This window comes from Marmota flaviventris, chromosome 1 (genome assembly GCF_047511675.1).
Source record: "Marmota flaviventris isolate mMarFla1 chromosome 1, mMarFla1.hap1, whole genome shotgun sequence".
Lineage (NCBI taxonomy): Eukaryota > Metazoa > Chordata > Mammalia > Rodentia > Sciuridae > Marmota > Marmota flaviventris.
In genome coordinates this window covers 108,068,597-108,090,212 of record NC_092498.1, presented here as the reverse complement: position 1 = coordinate 108,090,212, position 21,616 = coordinate 108,068,597, and the positions used below count along the sequence as shown (strand labels likewise).

General features: G+C 43.6%; 1 protein-coding gene across 8 annotated transcripts in view; it reads left to right on the top strand.

Moving 5' to 3' along the window:
* The window catches only part of Cobl (cordon-bleu WH2 repeat protein), a 282,502-nt gene that overhangs the window by 246,080 nt on the left and 14,806 nt on the right, over positions 1–21,616 (top strand). For 7 of the 8 annotated variants that reach the window (XM_071614784.1, XM_071614773.1, XM_071614776.1 and 4 more), the window contains 4 exons: positions 13,376–13,473; positions 14,746–16,622; positions 18,912–19,031; positions 20,150–20,413. In XM_071614784.1, coding sequence (XP_071470885.1) covers positions 13,376–13,473; positions 14,746–16,622; positions 18,912–19,031; positions 20,150–20,413 — 2,359 coding nt within the window. Of the gene's footprint in view, positions 1–13,375; positions 13,474–14,745; positions 16,651–18,911; positions 19,032–20,149; positions 20,414–21,616 lie in introns of those variants that run through there. The other variant, XM_071614781.1, reaches the window with a different exon arrangement.

Genomic DNA, 21,616 nt, shown 5'->3' with positions numbered 1-21,616 from the left:
ATGTACTTTGAATAATGATGTCCCTCACATTCCACCATCCTTACTAACCCCTGCCCCCTACCTTTCCCTACCATCTCTCTGATTATCTAGAGTTTGTCTATTCCTCCCATGCTCCCCCTCCCTACCCCACTATGAATCAGCCTCCTTATATCAGAGAAAATATTCAGCATTTGTTTTTTGGGGATTGGCTAACTTCACTTAGTATTATCTTCTCCAACCCCCTCCACTTACCTGAAAATGCCATGATTTTATTCTCTTATTGCTGAGTAATATTCCATTGTGTATATATGCCACATTTTTTAACCCATTCATCCACTGAAGGGCATCTAGGTTGGTTCCACAGTTTAGCTATTTGTGCTGCTATAAACATTGATGCCACAGAATACTGCGGAATCTCTAGTGCCTTTCCTGATGTGTCTTCTCCAATGGCTACTACCCAATGGCTGTGTCCCTATAGTACGCTGTTTTTAAGTCCTTTGGGTATAATCTGAGGAGAGGGATAGCTGGGTCAAATGGTGGTTCTATTCCCAGATTTCTAAGAAATATCCATACTGCTTTCCATATTGGCTGCACTGATTTGCAGTCCCACCAGCAATGTATGAGTGTGTCTTTTCCCCCACATGGTCACCAACACTTATTGTTGTTTATCTTTATAATAGTTGCCATTCTGACTGCAGTGGGATGATATCTTAGAGTAGTTTTGATTTGCATTTCTCTAATTGCTAGAGATGATGAACATTTTTTCTTATGTTTGTTGATTGATTGTATATCCTCTTCTGAGAAGTGTCTATTCAGGTCCTTGGCCCATTTGTTGATTGGGTTATTTGTTTTGGTGCTTAGCTTTTTTGAGTTCTTTGTATACCTTAGAGATTGGTGCTCTTTCTGATGTGTGAAGGATAAAAATTTGCTCCCAGGATGTAGGTTCTCTGTTCACCTCACAGATTGTTTCTTTTGCTGAGAAGAAACTTTTAAATTTGAATCCTTCATCTAACAGAAGAAAAAGGAGGCCCTAATCTTCATCATGTGGGATTAGGCCCCAACTTCCTTAGTAAGACTCCTATAGTGCAAGAAAACAGAAATTTATTAAAAATCATGTCTGCTATCCCAGAGAAGAGCAGGGCAGGGGAAAGTGTCCCAGGGAAAAGAGTCTCTGATGTCTCTGGTAGGTGGGGGCACAGGAAAGTCCTTGTGGATCCAGATGGCTCCTGGCCAGAATCCACACAGAGGAGCCTGAGCCAGCTGGCATGCCTCACTCCTACAGCTGTTTGAGTCCACTTCCTGACTGATGCCCTAGCCATGTCAGGATGCTTAGAGCTCGGGGTTTTCAGGCTATCCATTGGTCTGTCTCTCACGTGTGCAGGTTCACTGAAGCTACTCTGTTTTGGAACCTAGGGTATCTGTTTTGGAACCTAGGGAGCCACTCTTCTGGAGTGGAGCCCAGGAAAGCACTGCACACAGCAGCAGAGTTATTCAGGCAGGTCGCAATCCTCCTACTGACCCCTCTCCAGCCCCAGGTTCTCTCATGGGACTGTCCTGTCGAGGTCCCCTGGGAGGCCGAGCTGCCATCTTCTGCTATCCGCCTATGAGGGTTGGGCCTCATGCCATTGGTGCCCAGGGTCCTGCTGGGAGGCCAGGCTGGAAGGGGGTGTCTTCACATGGAGGAAGTGGAGAGGAATGGCAGGCACATTGGCACGTACACGCTCTTCTGCCCTCACGGCTTGGCCTCCTCAGGCCACTGCTGCTCACAGGGCAAGGGAAAGGCAGGCTCACTGGTGCCCTTGTTGGGGCAGACACTGGGAGGATCCACTGTGGGGCCTGGGTGAGGCCCAGCCACCTGATGACACACAGGCTTTGCCCAGAGCATGCAGCCTGTCCCCTGGCTTCTCTGGTGTTGGAGGATGAGGTAGGTAGCCATGGCCTCATCGAATTGATGATTTGCCAGAGACAACCAGTCATTATAGAGGTTGTAACCCATGTCAACATCATGGTCAGATGGCGGGGTCAGGCTGCTTGGGGAGTGGCTCTCTGGGACAACTGGGTTAAGAGTCCTCACCCTGGCTCAGCTATGGGTGTCCCATTACCTGCTCCAGGGTGGGCCTCTGCGTGGGGTCCACTGTCAGGATTTGCTGGATGAGGCTGCGTGCTCCCTTGGATACATGTGGGGGAATGTTGTAGCTTGTCTGCAAGATCTGCTCTGCAGCCCCTTAGTGGTGCTTGCCCATGAATGTCCTTTGCCCTGTGAGCATGAGTGACACCCAGGCTCCAGACATATGTCGAGGCACCTTTGATTCCCTTCCCCTGGATGACTTCAGGGACGTAGTACAGGAGAGTGCCCCTGAATTCCTTCAGCCCAGGCATGAAGCTGGTGCTCAGGCCAAAGTCAATGAGCTTTATTGACCCCTGGCATCCACCACAAAGTTCTCTGGCTTCAGGCCCAGGTGTGCACATGACAGTAGTGCACAACATGCACCATCTCCCTGAACACTCTGCAGACTGTCTCCTCCGCTATGCCTCCATCCTTCGGGATGTGACGCCATAGCTGTCCTCCATCTGCATGCTCCATAACAAGGCACATATTGTGGGTGGTCTCAATGACCTGAAAGAGCTGGATCACATTTTGGTGTTCCAGGGCCATCAACAAATCCCGTTCACACAGCACAGGCTTGTTCCCCTCTTTCTGGCACCACCTTCCCAAAGCCCCCTTCCCCAATGGCCCTCAGGACATGATAATGGTCCATGAGGGCCTTCTCGTAGCAGAAGCTGGGCCCCTGCACCACTACACTACTCTTGCTACTTTCTGCACATCCTAAACTGGAATATCCATGAAGAATGCTAGCTTAAAAAAAAAAAAAAAAACTGACAAACCCAAACAAAACACGAAAACCAACAACCAAAACTCAAAACATAAACCAACCAAACAAAAAACCCAGATCAAAAAACCAACAGCAAACCACCACAAAAACCAACCACCAACCACCAAACACGCTAACTATCTGGGAGTCCAACAAGTCACTGCCAAGAGCTTCCAGTACTTATGGACAAAAACTCACCCACAGCCACTCTCTTATATAGCTGGTGTTTGAGATTGTCTCACAGTGGCTCCTTGTGAAGTCAGAGCAAGAAATGACCCAGGCACCCTAGGTGTCATCTCATGTTGGGGCCTCCAGGACCTTTTTGACTTTCATGATAAGATAGGAAAGGACTCTGGAAGCTTTTTGTATCTGTGGGTCATGGAGACTGATATTTACATGTTTAGAGATTAAAACCAGTAGGATACTTCAATGGTTTTTTGAGTCTGAAAATCTGTAAGACCTTTCAACTTTCAAAGATCTCATCATATCTACACTCAAACTATTTAATTCCTCTTTCTTCCAACTCAGAATGATTGGGGTTCAAGGGATGGTAGCACTTCACTCATATTGTGATGCTGTAACAAAATGCTCTGGTCCCTAGGACTCTTCCAGAGCTAGGCATTAACACCTATGGGATTGAGAGGGTAGGAGTGTTCATCATCATTTAACCAGGTTCTCATCAGATTTCTTGCTAGGAACCTGGAATGTGAAAAGTGGTGGGTTGATATATTCAAAATGATAAGGGAGAAAATATGCAAACCGAGAATCCAAGAACCAGCAAAAGTGTCCTTCCCATTAGCGGAAGAAATGGAGGCATTCCCACATACCTGGGTCCCTTCCTGCTGCTGTAACAAAATACCTTAGACTGGGTAATTTATTAATAATAGAAATCCCCTTCCCACCTTTCTGGAAACTGGCAAGTCCAAGATCAAAGGGGCTTGTTGCTATATTCTCACTTGATGGGAGGGCCAGAAGGGTTGACCACATTCTCTCAAGCCCTGCATTTTGTTTTGTTTTGTATTTTTTTTTTTTTTTTGGACATACTGGCCATTGAACCCAGGGCCTCAGGCATGTCAATAAACTGCTGTACAAAACTGAAGTACTCCCCTAGCCCCCCAGATTTCCTTTATTTTTTTGGAAGATGATGTCTCTCTAAGTTGCTCAGACTGGGCTTCAATGTGTGATCCTCCTTCCTCATGTCCCTAGTTGAGAGTCCATGTATGTTGAATGCCCCCGTGGCTGGAGGAGAAGGGTGCCTGGAGACATGTCCTGGAAGGGTGCTTCGTCCCTATGATCTTTGCTCCATCTTCTCTCTGCCCCTTCCTGTGCCTCTTTGCTGCCCTGAAATGAGCAGCTTTCTTTTACTGGGCCCCTCCCCCATGAGGGCTGCTTCACCTTGGGCCCAGAACAATTGAGTCAGCCATCTGTGGTCTGAGACCTCTGAACCTGGGATCCCCAGCTAATTTTTTTCTCCTCTACGTTGTTCTTGTTGGGTGTCTTGGCCACAGCAATGGAAAAGCTCATTAAAACACCATCATAAGCCACCACGCCCAGCTTGACATATGTACTTTGTGTGTGTGTGTGTGTGTGTGTGTGTTATGTGTATGTGCAAGGGGATGTGCTGGGAAGTGAATCAGTCCTTGTGCATGCTGGAGAAGCACTCTTAAGGTTCACGTCACATCCCTGTGGTTGGAGCCTCATGGCCTAACCACCTGCTCAAGGCCCACTGCTCAATGCCATTAAATTGAGGCTCAACAGGAATTTTGGAGACAAACACATTCCAACCACAGCACCCGATAAACAAGAGCCCAAGGAGTTGGTCCCTACTAGATGTGCCCTGTGTGAGGGGAGTCCTTCAGGTTGACCTGAAGGACACCAGATTAGGAACTCAGATCTCCATGAAGGCAGAAATATCTCTGGTAAAGCCTATTTATGAGAATTTAAAAAGCTAGTGCCACTTTTGTTTTCTACAGCATATAAGAGAATAATGTAGCAGAAAACCCCAACTATATTCTGTAGTATTGAACACATAGTGCATACACACATCATATTGTGATATCAGTAGCAGAAGCTTTCTCTACACTACTGAAGTTGCCCTGCTGCAGATTTGCATCAGAGTGGTGTCCCTTTCCCATGTTAAATGGAATCCCCAATGGGAAGCACAAAGAAATACCTATAGACATACACAAAGTGAGAGATACAAGAATTAAAATGTTTTAGCACAAACATTAACAAAACAGGAGAGAAGATAGTCATGTATAGACATAAGTCACAATGAATCAAATCTTGCCCTAATCTCCTTATCAGGAAGAAAGCCACGCCAAACCAAGAGTCCACCGGCTCTCCATATAGGGACACTAGCCAGGCTGAATCATGAGCTCACCCCAGCCCCTTATGACCCCCCATCATAGGTAATTATATCATAATAATGCCACTTCTAAAAATAAAAGACTTTACCCTTAAATGTGGAGTTTTGAACCTACACATGTCTTTGGGAAGTGGAGGACCAAATATTAATCCATAACCTTCCCTGGTCCTTCCTATAGGAGAGTTTTTACCAATAGGTGTTGACTTTTTTCATATAATTATTTTATATCAATCTATATCATCATAAGTCTTTCTTGGTTTGTCCATGAAGTGCCTTATGTAGGGACATTTGTATCTACATTCATGATGGACTTGAGTCTGTCAATTTGGGGTTTTGTTCATGGCTTTAGTCTGGAACCGTCTTTTCTGGTTTCATGGCTGGGTAATACCAGCTTCATGAAATACATTGTAATAAATGTTTATATAAATTGGTATTAATCCTTCTTCAAATATGTGGCAGAATTCTCCAGTGATATCACCTATATACCTAAAGATCTTTGTGGAGCTTTTCTCATTAGGAACTTAATTTTCTTGATAGTTACCCAGCCACCTAAAGGTTCCTGTTGTTGTGGTAGTTCCCGCTTCTCCAGAAATTGTCCACTTCATCCATATTTTACGGGTTTGTACAGTATCACTGATGTTAAGTCTTCATGTTTATTTTTTTCTTTGTGCTGGTTTTGGGTTTATTTTGATCCTTATTTTCTGTTTCTGAGTGTGGAAGTTTAGATTATTGATTTGAGAACTTTCTACTTACCTAATGTCAGCATTTGATGCTATGAATCTCTCTCTAAGCAGTGTTTTCATTGCATCCACAAACTTGATATGATGTATTTTAATTGTTGTTCAGTTCCAGATATCTTCTCAGTTTTTCCCTTCAATAGTCAAAACATCTTAAAAAGAGAAAAATAGCCTCTTCCATTTACCCATATATTTGTTTTTTTTTTTTTTCTCTATATCCCTGATGCCCACATTTCCTTCCAGTGTCATTATGAAGGACCAAGTATTATTTTTGTAACAGTTTTTCTGGCTCTTAGCTTTGCTTTATATGAAGATGTATTTATTTTTCCTTCTTTTCTGAAGAATATTTTTGATATATGGGATTTTGGTTTCCCTAGTGGCTGGCTATACTACAGGACAATGATTTTGCTACTAAGTACTTGCCAAGTGACTGGTTGAAATTGAAATATATTGTTAGAGTAAAATAGGCACCAAATCTGGTACTGAAAGAAAAAATATATATATAGGTGGAAATAAATAAAATTAAACTTGAAGTATATAACTAAAATTAAACCACCTATTTCTTTTTGCTTTTTAAATGTTACTTCAAGGAGATTTTAAACTATGTGTGGCTCCTATTGTATTAGACATCATTGTGTATCTTTGTCAACACAGGCACATTTACAAATGGGAAGTTAAGCATATGTGACTGTCACCTCCTCTGTCTTCCCAGGTTTCTTGCCTTTAGTTTGTCCAGTCACGAATTCTGAAATCACAGTGTTGTTGGACTGATTGTCATCAGCAAATTGAATCACTACCTGAAAGCAACATCATTTTCCTCTCATTCTTTTTCATTAATTTAACTACTTCAGAAACAAACATGACCCAGTGTGCTATGAATAGATCTTATAAATCTTGTGAATTTCAGATTCACTTTCTCAGCCAATGAAAACAAAATATCAAAAAACCCTCTATTTCTCCTGGTGCTAATTGGACAGGATGGTTCCCTGCTGTCATTTTTGCAGGGAGCTGGATGAACCAAGAGCAGGAGACTAGCAGGGCCTGTGCCCTGTGCCCCCTCCGCTGGGTGGAGGCCTCTGCTTGTACCCTGGAGTGGACCCCAGAAATGGACCCCAAGAGGCAAGGGAGTGGACCCCAGAAGGCAGCTCCACCTCTGAGAAGAGTGGCTTGAAACCCCTCAGTGCTGTTCTCTGTCCCTCATATCCTATGCAGCAGTGGCTTGAACGTTATCACCTTCTCTGCAGTCACTGACTGTGAGAAAATAGCTCTGGCAATGTTTATTCAGTGTGTGCAGCCTGATAGCAAAATGCCTGCCCTGTGTTTGTCTGATTTATTTTCTTGATCTTCAGCCATTTAAAAAATAAACAAAACTGTCAACAAGAAATATATCTGAAGATTAGGTGTAGGTTGGGGGTGGGGAAGAAGCCTAGGAGAGGAACATCTGTGCCCATTTGCTTTACTCCTACCAACAGAGATGGTGCTTTTTGCCCATTGTTGACTTTGAAGACATGCTTAAGGCTTCCCTGCTGAGCCCACAGGGAGCTTCCCTTCAAACCCAGTGATTAAGTGCATGAATCTGGTAGTTTTTCAAAGAAGGTGGAATAATTATAATCTACGAGCAACCCTTTGGGAAAAAGAAGATGAAAATGAGGAAGAAGAGCAAATATCACTAATCTCTTTCTCTGCAAATCTTGAGTTGAAAATCAAAATAGATATGTTTCCTCTGACTTTGGCTTTGGCTAGATAATCTGTTCACACAGAAGCCCAGGACCCAGAACATAGCAGCCCCTGAGTTGTGTCAACAGAAGAACAAGTTGCAGAAGCAGTTGACAGGGTATGTCTGCCCTCCCTCAGATATACCAGAGGTTTGGCAGACTCCAGAGGAACACCAATCAAGGCCCTGTCTCAACTCAGACTCTCCTTCACTCCACAGTGCACCTAGGACTGTTGCTTCTGGCACATGTCTACTCTCTTCTGAGACAAGCAGGGCCCAGAGACTCAGACCCACAGCAGAATGCCAAGGAGCAAGGCCAAGGCCATGGTAGAATGAGGATGTGTCATCAAGGCCTGGGACTGAGCAGTACCATCCCTAGACAAGCCTGTGAAGGGACAGGGCAGTAAAGAGTAATACAGACACAAGGGGACAGGACTAAGCTTGAGTCCTCATACTTTGACAAGAGAGCTTGACTCCAGTGTGCTATGAATAGATCTTATAAATCTGTGAATTTCAGATTCACTTTTTAAGTCAATGAAAACAAAATATCAAAAAACCCTCTATTTCTCCTGGTGCTGATTGGACAGGATGGTTCCCTGCTGTCATTTTGCAGGGAGCTGGGTGAAGGTAGGGAAGAAAGCAGCTCAGAATCTCCAAGTCTTTGGAGCTTGGCTACTGATGCTTTCTGTGGAGCAGCTGCAGCCAAGCCTGGGTAGGAGAATGTTAAAGGCCTGAGACAGCTCTGGTCTGCTGCTGTCTTCTCACAATGGTGGTCAGACTAATAGCTATGTATTGGCATCATGGGGCTCACAGTAAGGAAACAAGGTCATGCAGACTGTGCATGGTATAAAAAAAATGTAAACTCCATTGTAAAAAAAAAAAAAAAGGAAGAATTATTGTTAACTGGAGAATGAAAATGTTATTTAAAATTTTGCTTGCTAAAAATACTTTATCACTCAAACCATTTTTTACCAAAACGAGTATAATTCTAAAGTAAAAGGACAAAACATTTACCCTAATTCCATCGTTTTTAGTAATCATACTGGTTGGTTTGTTGATGTCTGGATTTTTTATCCCACCCTTGTCCACAGGCATATGACATATATGTTTTTTTAAACATGGGATTGAACCCAGAGGAGCTCTACCACTGAGCTACGTCCCCATCCCTTATATGTTTTTATTTTGAGACAAGGCCTGGCTAAGTTGTTGAGGCTGACCTCAAACTTGTGACCATTCCTGCTACAGCCTCCTGAGTAGCTGGGATTACAGGTATTTACCACTATATCCAGTGGCACATGATATTTTTACATCATCGTAATTATCCTACATATAGTTAAAAGTCTTTTAATTTATTTACAAAAGGTGCTAGATGACACAGAGGTCTGTATTTCTACATAGGCTTCATGATTTGTCAGTTACGGATTTTAAAGACTTTTACAACATGCAGTGATTTAGACAGTTTTCCCTGCTGCTGGACATTTTAGAATTCTTCACATAAATACAATGACTACTGTTGTGTTTATATTTTTCCTTCTTTTGGATTGTTTTCTGAAGATAAATTGTTAAAACAGAGACTTAACACACCAAAGTTGCTACAAAGATAAAGTGATTTGTGTTCTGTATTTTGGTGTATATTTCTACATTTCTTTCCAGTTAAAATCAGTAAAAAGTGTGCATGTCTCATTTTCATTGCAACTTTATCAGCCCCAGATGATATATTTTTACATATTTTTGCTAGTTTTAATGTTTTCAAAAGCAGTGTAATTTTTATTTTAAATTTGTTTTTAGTTCTTATTAATATTATTTTTTTCAGCTCCTCCTTGAGTGATATGATCACACATACCCTGAATAAAGGCAAATGCTTTGAAGTAAAAGTATGTAATTAATTTTGTTTGGCTGGGCTTTCAGCATCCTAAATCAAGAGTAATCATTTTAAAAGTGCTCTGTTTTCCACTGCAAGTATTATTTTGTCCATCAATTTCCATATTTTCTTCTGATATGTATTTTATTAAATATTTAAATTTATTTATACCGTCACATTCCATGCAAGAGAAAATGCTTTTATAAAATGCATTCAAATAATTAAAGTCTAAGGCCAAAGCAATGGGAAGGACAATTGTGCACCTCTTGTGGTCCTTATTAATTGGTCCACATGCACACACATCTCCGACCAGCCGCCTTTGTCTGGCTTGTCAGAGGACATTAGCTGAGACTGATTCTGAAGCCACTTCCTGGCTCCCAAATGGACATAGTCACTAAGAAAGAAAGAAAGACTCATTTATCAGAATAAAAACTTCGCTGCGTAAGTGAGGATTGTGCAAGGCATATTTTATGCATCATTATCTGGGCCTGATTAGCAACGATGGAGATTGGTCCTCAATTTTAACAATCAGCGGAAAAGAACCTTCAGCTTTCACTAAAGAGAGACAATTGCCTTAGACATGTCTCTGTGTTTTCTGCACAATAGGAAAATAGAGGCAATAGCCCTTGCAAAGACAGCTCTCAAATTGTTTTGGCAGCAGTTGTCTCACGGATGCCATTGTCCTCTTGACGCAAATCAAGCACCACCCCGCTCTCCTGAGCAGGCGGGCTGACATCTTCTGGGACACTCTGAGCCACAGGGGGATGTATTGTGCCTCTTGGCCTCAGACATGGCCAGACCACCTGGTTGGCAAAGCCCAAGCTTTGGAGCAGGTACACCTAGCTCTGAATGCTGGTGTGACTTTGTGCAGATCTCTGAGGCTCTCTGTATATACTTTCCTATCTGTACAATGATGATAACAACACTACCTATCTCATAAATTGCTTGTGCGGATTCTAATAAGATAATGTATAATAAAGAGGTCTGTTCAGGGCTTGGCATGAGACGGTCACCTGCTCTGAAACAAAGGCTTGCCAGGCCATCTCCTCCTATTGGGTCTCAGAGGAGGCAATCGGGGAAGAGCATGAGAGGCAAGGATAGGAGCTCTTGTACTATTACAGTGGCTACATGTTTGCTATCACCTTTGCCATTATCTTCATGTTCCCAGTGGCAGGCCAGGGAAGCACAGCTCTGTGGGTGGCATGATCAGCCCTCCCCCTCATGCTCCTGTCCCCTCCATCACCTGCCCAGTACAAGAACTAAGCCAGAATAAAAGCATGACAAAGGAACAGATCAAAGAATATATAAAAGCCCCTTATTATAGAGGAATGGCAAGTCTGTCCTTTTTCAGAATTTGGCAGGTAGGTCACCGCTAGGGACAGCACAGATGAAGGTATGAGCTTAAAAAGTTGACAGGGCTTCTGGAAACCACCCAAGGAGCTTGAAATGTCCTCCCCACTGTTCTCTTGACAATGTGAACTGTATGACCATGTCCTGTGCCAGAGCCTATAGCCTTCATCACTGGGGCCCTGAGGGTCACTGAGAGAAAACCCAAGTGCTCAGGGACAGCTTAACACATAGAAATGAGCTGGACCAGCTCCTGGCTACCATATTACATGTGCATACCGGGGATTCATATTCCTACTCCTTATTACCAGGTGCTAGGTATAGGTGACTGCGCCAGGTGACACAAGTATGCAAGCATTTCCCATTGCACATGAACTTGTTTTGTGCAGCAGAATTATTTTTAATTTTATTTATTTTTTATTTCAGATTTTTATTTTTTTAATTTATATATGACAGCAGACTGTATTACAATTCTTATTACACATATAGAGCACAATTTTTCATATCTCTTGTTGTGTACACAGTATATTTACACCAATTCATGTCTTCATACCTGTACTTTGGATAATAATGATGATCACATTCCACCATCACTAATAACCCCATACCCATTCCTGTCCCCTTCAACTCCTCTGCCCTATCTAGAGTTCATCTATTCCTCCCATGCTCCCGCTCCCTATCCCACTATGAATTAGCCTTTATGTCAGAGAAAACATTCAGCATTTGTTTTTTTGGGATTGGCTAATTTCTTTTTATTATTATTATTATTAGTTGTTCAAAACATTACATAGCTCTTGACATCTCATATTTCATACATTTGATTCAAGTGGGTTATGAACCCCCATTTTTACCCCTTATACAGATTGCAGAATCACATCGGTTATACATCCATGTTTTTACATACTGCCATACTAGTGTCTGTTGTATTCTTCTGCCTTTCCTATCCTCTACTATCACCCCCCCTCCCCTCCCCTCCCATCTTCTCTCTCTACCCCATCTATTGTAGTTCATTTCTCTCCCTTGTTTTTTTCCCCTTTCCTCTCACTTCCTCTTACATGCAATTTTGTATAACGATGGGGGTCTCCTTCCATTTCCATGCAGTTTCCCTCCTCTTTCCCTTTCCCTCCCACCTCTCGTCCCTGTTTAATGTTAATCTTCTTCTCATGCTCTTCCTCCCTGCTCTGTTCTTAGTTGCTCTCCTTATATCAAAGAAGACATTTGGCATTTGTTTTTTTAGGGATTGGCTAGCTTCACTTAGCATAATCTGCTCTAGTGCCATCCATTTCCCTGCAAATGCCATGATTTTGTCATTTTTTAGTGCTGAGTAATACTCCATTGTGTATAAATGCCACATTTTTTTAATCCATTAATCTATTGAAGGGCATCTAGGTTGGTTCCACAGTCTAGCTATTGTGAATTGTGCTGCTATGAACATCGATGTAGCAGTATCCCTATCGTACACTCTTTTAAGGTCTTTAGGGAATAGTCCGAGAAGGGGAATAGCTGGGTCAAATGGTGGTTCCATTCCCAGCTTTCCAAGGAATCTCCATACTGCTTTTCAAATTGGTCGCACCAATTTGCAGTCCCACCAGCAATGTACAATTGTACCCTTTTCCTCACATCCTCGCCAGCACTTGTTGTTGTTTGACTTCATAATGCTATGGGTGTCCTATTAAGGAATTTGGAGCCCGACCCCACAGTATGTAGATTGGAGCCAAGTTTTTCTTCTATCAGACGCAGAGTCTCTGTTTTGATATCAAGCTCCTTGATCCATTTTGAATTAACTTTTGTGCATGGCGAGAGAAAGGGATTCAGATTCATTTTGTTGCATATGGATTTCCAGTTTTCCCAGCACCATTTGTTGAAGATGCTATCCTTCCTCCATTGCATGCTTTTAGCCCCTTTGTCAAATATAAGATAGTTGTAATTTTGTGGATTGATCTCTGTGTCCTCTATTCTGTACCATTGGTCCACCTGCCTGTTTTGGTACCAGTGCCATGCTGTTTTTGTTACTATTGCTCTGTAGTATAGTTTGAAGTCTGGTATCGCTATACTGCCTGATTCACTCTTCCTGCTTAGAATTGTGCAGCAGAATTTAAAATTGGACTTCAGGCTGCAGACTGAATGGCACTTTGTGTGGTTTGGGTATTGCTAACACTTTGGGATCACATGCACACACATACCCCAAATATACCAAATACCACCTTCAAACCACATCACATACAACACATTCACCCCATATATGCACACATGCCACATACACATCTCCAATACACACATGCTCACATATACACTCATACCATACATATGCACATACACATCACTCACAAATACACAGTCTGTCAGTAGTTCCAAGGGCAATGGTGGGCTAAACAGTACGTGACTGCTTGAATTTGATGAACTGTCCCATTCTCAAATATTTCTAGAAAGGAGTTCATTAAATCAATACTGAGAGAAGTAAATAAGTGCTTTTTCTTACTCTTTGGACTTCCCTAGATCTGAGAAAGCTATAATAGTCTTAAATAATGATGAAGAACTATTCATTACTGGACAATTCCATAAGACCTTGGCAGAACTTGATGAAGACCTAGAAGGTAAGAGCCACCAACCTACTCTTTTGGTGGTATACTATGTGGCCATATCTGTTGAAGTTTAGTATTTCTGAGTACACTTTTGTATAAGTACCCAGGGAAGAAGTCTTCAGAGGGTTTTACAGCATCATCCTAGAGATAGGACTTGAGGGCTGAACTCTCAGGAGGTCTTGAACTTGAAGGTTGAACTGGACTTGAGGACTGAGCTCTCAGGGGAGCATGGTTTTTAATGGACATCTTTCCATCAGGGCTCCAAGCAGTACATGGAAATGTCTGAATGACTGCTTAAGATGTGCTTAATTAATGTGCTCTGATTAATACTAATTTTGCACATTAAAAAGTATCCCATACACATTTAAGAAAATGAAAAGGTCTGGATAGGGAAACAGAAGGTGCACAAAGATAAATAGATGTTTTTATTAAAACTTGTAACCCTTTACTTGCTAAAAAGGAAAGGCACAAAGTTTTGTCCATTAGACCCATTTATATAGGAGCATCCCATGGAACGTTTTATTCTGTTGCTATATGGGGGGCAGGGAATAATACTATTAAGGTCAGGGCAGGTGCAAATAATTTCAGTAAACAAATAAAAAAATCTTTCAAACAAAAGAGCTATGTTACTTTCTCTAAGGCACAAATTGAAAGTAAACTAGAAATTTGATGTTGCTGATGCCTTAAAACAAGAAAGAGGAAACAGATTATAAAACTGATCAGTAGTTGCGTTCAACTTGCTTTCCAGTTTCTTTCCCAGCTATGATTGACGTAGCTGTACAGTGTCCCACAATCTGTGAACACATAACCCACTGCCTCACTCAGCAGTTAGAAGAGTTGATGACTCTGTGGAACACAGGCTTGGTCATTCTCTCTTTAAGAAGTTAAAGCTAGAGCAAGTTTTGTATGTCTTGCCATGCTCCTGATGGGCACAGGAAATGCAGAGGTCAAGTTCACTTTCATGCTTCTGTGTTGAAAATAGATTTTTCCAGAAGCTTGAATTTAGAAATCTATTTCTTATTGAACAGCATTGGCAAAATGTTACAACTGAACAATTACCTGGAAGCATCATAGATCTGCAAACAGATCTTTTGTAGTTTATGAAAGTTGAAATTCTGGCCCCAGGTAATGTAGATTACATTTAAAAAATAAATTTTAACACAAGTGTAAGTAGTTTACTCAAAGTCGCCCTAGGGAAGTCAAAGTCATGGTCATGATTAGGTCATCAGTATGGTGATTGTGCATGCCATGTTGACCAGTGACTTGCATTTGTCTTTCTTTCAGAAATGGAAGAGAGTTATGAAACAGACACTAGCTCACTAACCAGCTCCACAAATGGTGTGTCCCACCACAGTATGCAGGATGCCATCATCCCCAACAGTGACGCAGATTCCATCCCAGTGACGTTCATCGGGGAAGTTTCAGATGATCCTATAGATTCAGGACTGTTTTCCAATAGAAACAACAATGCTGGTTCTTTTGACATGGGGAGCGTTGCCTGCAGAAGAGACCCCCAGGCCTCATTTCAGGCTGGGCACAGCCAGCCTCATGAAAGGATGAGGGAAGAAGCTCCTGACCCCTACACTCCTTCCTATGACCTCAGAAAGGAAACCCAATCCAGTACCTCTCAAGATGGGAATTTCGTTGAAATAGGGCCCAAGGTGACTTCTTTCATTTCAAAACTTCAAATAGATGGCCTAAATGCAAAGGAGAAAGGGAAAGTGCCTGTTCTGGCTTTTAGTGAGACAACACATCCTGCCCAGAGGGTGGATTTACAGCCAAAAAGTGAAAAGGAAAGCAACGGAAAAACCACTGTCTCAGCACCACCATCATGGTATCAGCAAGGCCAAACCCCCAGGGGAAGTTACGGACTGAAGTGCGGCCTCACTACCTACAAAATTGTTCCTCCCAAGTCAGAGATGAGATGCTATGACAGAAATGTGTCCCTCTCCACGGGCGCCATTAAGATTGATGAGCTGGGGAACCTAGTGAGCCCCCATGTGAACAGCAGCAGGACCATACCCATCTCATCATCTGTTATTGAAACAGAAGCTCAACCCATTGGGAAAGTCAAGGAGTTCTGGAGGTGCAGCTCATTGGAGAAGCAGCTGAACCAGCCCACAGATTGTTCAGCCAGGAGGAACCCCTCCGCCACCACCACCACCATACCAGCCAAGCCACAGCCCAATAACAGACTCCAGGTGGCCCCAACATTGACTGCACCCCAGCAGCAGGCTGGCCCCCAAGAATGCAGGACACACCTGGAAGAGGGGAGTAGCCGACCACCTTCCTCAGTCACTTGTCACATGAAAGTGCCAGCAGCTAACACCACAGAAGTCACATTCCTCAAACCTCAGAGAAGAACATCCAGCCAGTATGTGGCCTCTGCGATTGCCAAGCGGATCGGACCTCCCAAAGTCCGTACTGATGTGGTGAGGCAGCACAATAATGTGGAAAAGTGTCATGTGGGTAGAGTACCAAAGCTACCAGGAGAGCCTGTCACTTTGAAGCATGATACAGCCCCCAACCTGTACTCAGAGGCACGAGGACATACACATGAGGCAAAGCAGCCTGGCGTCAGCCTTCCCAGCAATGCTGGGGGAGAGTCAGCCGCGGGAGCCCAGCCTAGAGGGGAGGTCAGCAGCACATGTGGGAAGTTGTCTACTCAAGACTGTCCTGCCACTGTCCACAGAAGCTCTTATTTCCCACTAGTCAGATCTTCCCAGAAGGATCATGTTTCTGTGGGACAGAGCTGTGGTTTCAATGAAAAGCAAGGCGCGAGTAACCAAAAGACCAGCTCAGCATCTGACCCTGGGCTCACACTGGACAGGGCACACCCGCCCCCTCCATGCCTGGCAGATGCTCAGAGCTCCAGCAGGGCACTGGTGAATGGCTATACAGGGGCCCCAGACAAAAGCGAGCCTCCTGACTCTCCCAAAGTGCCCAGCACTAGTAGCCACATTGTCCTAGAAATGGAACAAAAACCCAATTCATTATCTACAGATGTGCATGAAACAGATGGTACATTGCCACCCAGCATTTTTGGGCCAAAGAAAAAATTTAAACCTGTTGTCCAGAGGCCAGTTCCAAAAGATACATCCTTGCACAGCGCCCTGATGGAAGCCATCCACTCTGCAGGAGGGAAGGAAAAACTCCGCAAGGTGAATGCAGTGGCCATGGGGGAAACAGGTGAAGGGATGTCCTGACCAGAATACCCACACCTGTCCTAGATTTTTATAAGAGGATCAGAGGAGAGACAGGAAAAGTATAGCAATAAGGATTAACACCCAGGTTTCATTTTTAACTAGAATGTCTGTCTCCTCCTTTCCTCAAGAATATTTGAATAGAACTAGTAAAGAGGCTAAAATGAATGTGTTTTGGTTTTTCAGGCTCAAACATGAGAGTAAAAGATGTCAGTCAATGAATGTCCATCCACCCGGCAGGAGAAATAGAGATGCTGTATGGTGGGACCCTGCACATATTGGACTTCAAACGTTGTGTGTTAGTCACCTTTCTAGCACCCTGACATAAAACCTCAGATACCCAACTTAAATAAAAGACAGGTTTATTTTGGCTCACAGATTGGAGGTTTCAGTTTATAGTCAGCTGACCTATTACTTTTGGACCTGTGGAAAGGCATCACATTATGGTGGGAGTATATGGTGGGGCAGATTTGCTTACCTGATGGCCAGGAAGCCAAAGGAGAGAATTAGAGACCAGCACCTCATATATCCTTGAAGGCCACTCCCCAATAACCTAGGCCATCCCACTAGGCTCCACATCCTAATGATTCCCCCACTTTCCAAGCTGAGGACCAGGCCTTTAACACATGAGCCTCTGGAACATTTAAGACCCAAATTATAGCATACTGAAGTGGGCAAATAAAAAATCCAGACAACACCACTGCTTTACTCTGCAATCCTGTGTTGTTTAGCAGTGGAGATACAATCTAAGAACTGTGTTGCTTATTGATATCATCATTATGCAAACATCATGGAGTGGGCTCACACAAAACTGTATGGTATAGATCAGTCACTAGACATGGCCTCTTGCTGCATCAAGAGACATGGTAGGTTGGGCATGGTGGCACACATCTGTAATCCCAGCAGTATAGGGGACTGAGGCAGGAGGATTATGAGTTCAAAGCCAGCCTCAGCAAAAGTGAGGCCCTAAGCAACTCAGTGAGACCCTGTCTCTAAATAAAATACAAAATAGAGCTGGGGATGTGGCTCAGTGGTCGAGTGCCCCTGAGTTCAATCCCTAGTACCAAGGAAAAAAGGCATGGTAGACACAAGGTGTGTGAGACTGCTGCTGATGTAACATGGCACATTGTATACAAAACATTATTTTACAAGTAGGAGTTTGCTGTAATCATAAAAATTATAGTATAGTAAATACATAAATCATAACTTAGTCATTTGTTATTATTATCAAGAATTATGTGCTATGTGTAATTGTCCATACTATCCTTTTATATGACTGGCAGCACATAGATTTGTTTATAGCAGCATCACCCAAATGTGTGTGCAAAGGCTACAGGATGGCAGGGTGCCTACAGTGTCTCTAGGCAACAGGAATTGTTCAGCTCTGTAATCTTATGGGACCAGTGTTGTACATGTGATCCATTCTTGACTGAACTGTTATGTGGCACATGACTGTATTTGTAGCATCAGCATGTTGTAACTCTCCAATAGCAAAAGAAGCAGAGTTATGACATTCTTCCTCTATTATCTAAGCATTTAACATGTCAAAAATATTGCCTGTGAAGCTAACACTAATGATTGGGTATAATTTCCTCCAGTTTGCAGATAAGGAAACTGAGATTCAGGAAAGCTAAGTGTCCTGGCCCAATGCTACACACTCACTAGCAGGGACCCAGGATTCTTATTCAGGTAGGCAGGAAATCACCACACATCTCAGCCTTGGGAAGACAGGACAGATAATAGGTGTGATCTGTCATTAAGAGGCAACATTTGATGCTACCCCAAATATACAATATTTGATTCTTTTTTACATGTCTTTGACTTTGAATGAGGTTGTGTCATGGTAAGTCCATGGAAAGTTGAAAATATTGGAAATTAAAAATGCATTTAATACACCATACCCAGCACACATCATAGTGTAGTGTAGCCTACCCTAAACGTGCTCAGAATATTTAGGTTGGCCTCCATTTTGGCAAAATCTTCTATTTCATAAAATGTATTGAATATCTCATGTAACTTATTAAATGCTTTACTAATGTAAAAAGAAACTGGTCTTCTGATATACTTTCATAACATGATAAAGTTGAACTATAATAAGTTGGAGTCCTTCTGTATGCACCTTTTAGCAGACAGGGAATTGATCTTAGAGGCCTCAACTGATCTGCAGTATTTTTTCTTTCAAGCTGTTTTACAGTTAATATTTCTCCATCTTTGGAGTGAAATGTGTTGACACTATTAATATTCTAGACTGCAGAACACACTTTGGAGGGAGGGCCAAAGAAACCATCCTACACAGAGGCAGAGAGCGAGCGATCAGCCCTGCTTGCCGCCATCCGCGGGCACAGCGGTGCCCACAGCCTGAGGAAGGTAAGAAAGACCCTGGTGAGATGGGTGCCAGTGCCCACCCACTCCTTCCCCACCAGCATCCTATGTAGATGGCATAGAAACTGCCATTATTCCAAGAGGGTGGTGATCCAGCTTCAGAGCAGCCAACCCCTCCTGCTGGGCACATTGGCACTGGAGGCAGGCACGCTACTACTTGAGGCTGGGGCAGCCACTGCACAGGAGACTTGAGACTACCCAGAGGTTCTCCCACCCTCTTCCAAAAGCATAACCCCTGCCTGCACCTAGCATGGAACACTTTTCCAAGTTCCTTCTGGCACCCGCATGGCTTCAGGGCTTTGATAACCAGGAAGCATACAACTGCACACCTGCTGGAATGAATAAAGTGCTGTTTTTTGCATAACTGCAGGAACAACATGGTCTTGAGTTTAGGGCAGCATGGTATCACCCATGGCTTCCACACGGAGAATTCAAAGAACAACATAACTTACTACTCAGAGGGTTCTGAGTGTGTGTCTTCCCCACCCTCCAAACTGGTCAGATTTGTGTTTCTTGCCCCTGTTTCTTTCCTCACATGCCAAGAAAAGTTACGAGATCAGAAAGTTCTCAGCAAGACATCACTGCCAAATCCTGGTCCCTGTGATCTGTGACTTGGCAGGACACAGGGACAAGTGTCTAAGCCTTGGGCAGAGAGACTTCCTGGGCTTAGCACAGAAAAGCCATCTGAAGTCTAAGGGTAAGACAGTAAGCTGTGCATTGCCCTCTTGAAAAGGACCTGTATAGACACTGACACTATCTTTTTGAGGCTGCTATAACAAAATGCCATAGGCCGGGTGGCTTATAAACAACAGAAGTTTATTTCTCATCAGTAGATTTGTTGTCTGGTGAGGGATTATTTACTGGTTCATAGATTGCAACTTCTTGCTGTGTCTTCACATTGTGAGGGTCAAGGGACTCCCTGGGGTCTCTTTTATAAGGTCACCGATCACATTCATGGGGGCTCCACCCTTTGACCTCATCATCTCCCAAAGGTCTTGCCTCCTAATGTCATCACCTTGGGGATTAAAGAGTTCATACATGAAAATTTGGGGGGCCATGGATACTCAACCTGTAGAGCAATCATTTAAATGTCTCATTGTTAGGTGTCCTCCTCTGCTTCTGAAGAGCTCCAGAGCTTTCGAGATGCTGCGCTCAATTCACTGGGTGTGGAAAATCCTCAGCAAGAAGACCATGGCCTTCCACCCCCACCGGCCCTGCCGCCACCTCCCCCACCGAACTCCCAGGCTCTCTCTGCATCAAGGACATCTTCCAGGTTCAGCTCAGGAACCCTCAGCAACCCAGTGGATGCCAGGCAAGCCTTGATGGATGCCATCCGCTCTGGCACAGGGGCTGCAAGATTGAGAAAGGTGAGTGCTGTGTGGGGGCAGAGAAAGGGAGGTGCACCTGCCTGTGGGAGAGCCTCAGGCCAGTCAGATGTGGGTAGGTGAGAGCTGGCCCCAGAGAGCAGGCTAGCTTCCTGCATGTTCACTGCCTGCCCAGCCCTTGGCTCCTCAGCAGGTGAAGGTCAAACCCCACTTCCAGCCCCCACCTGAACTCACAAGTGTACTGGTCTATGGATAGGCTAGAGAAGATGATTCACTATGGGCTCCACAGAGCTCACGTCACAGACAGCCCTCGGCCTTCAGTGAGGCTTGCTAGCACACTCCTCTTCCTTGCTTCTTTCCTCTCCTCTCCTCTCCTCTCCTCTCCTCTTTTCTTCATTTCTTCCTTTTCCTTCTAATATCCTTCTCTGCCTTCCTCCCTCTTCCTTATTCCCTCTTTTCCTTTCTCTTTCCTTCCTTTCTGCCTATGTGCCTCCCTCGGTCCCTTCTTCCTTTCTCCTCTTTCTTTCTGCCCTTCTTCATTTTTTCCTTCCTTCCTCTCCGCTCCCCGTCTACCTATCTTCTTTTCTCTTTCTCCCAGCATAATGCCTAATTGTGATCTAATTTGAAGTCTCCTAGGCAGAGCATTCTTTTCCCCAGTTCCTCTTTCTGTACAGTCTGATGCTGGTCTTCAAGTCGGTTGCCCACCTGGTCCCAGTGGAATCTCTGGCTCCTGCAATAGGATTCAGAAATTAAGGAACACTTGGACCAGATGGCTTCTGAGATGTGTTTCAACTCCAAAATGGTTCTGTAAATCCATTGACCCTTGATTCCTGCACATTCCTGCTGGTTTTGGAATTATGCTAATAATAAGGAGTCTTGGGTGTGTTTTTCTATTTTTTGAGAGATTATTTCTATATACTAAGCTTATGTTTTCTCTCAAGAGGTCAGAGCCAAAGATTATTCTCAATTTTATATAAAATGAACAAGGCTCAGAGGAGCCAAGTGTCTTGGCTTTGGACTAAGCACTGAAGGTCTTTGACATTAGGTAACAAGCTGTGTGCTCTATAGAGAGAAGGTCACTCAGAAAATAGGATGTGGGCCACTTGCACTGCTGTGGCCATTAACAAGGCAGACTTCTCCACTTATTTCACACATAGGAACCTGAGGAGACAGAGGAGAGGACTGCCCAGGCAACATGGCTGTAAAGGCTGTCCCTCCTTGATTAGGGCTCTGTGGGTGCTCAGA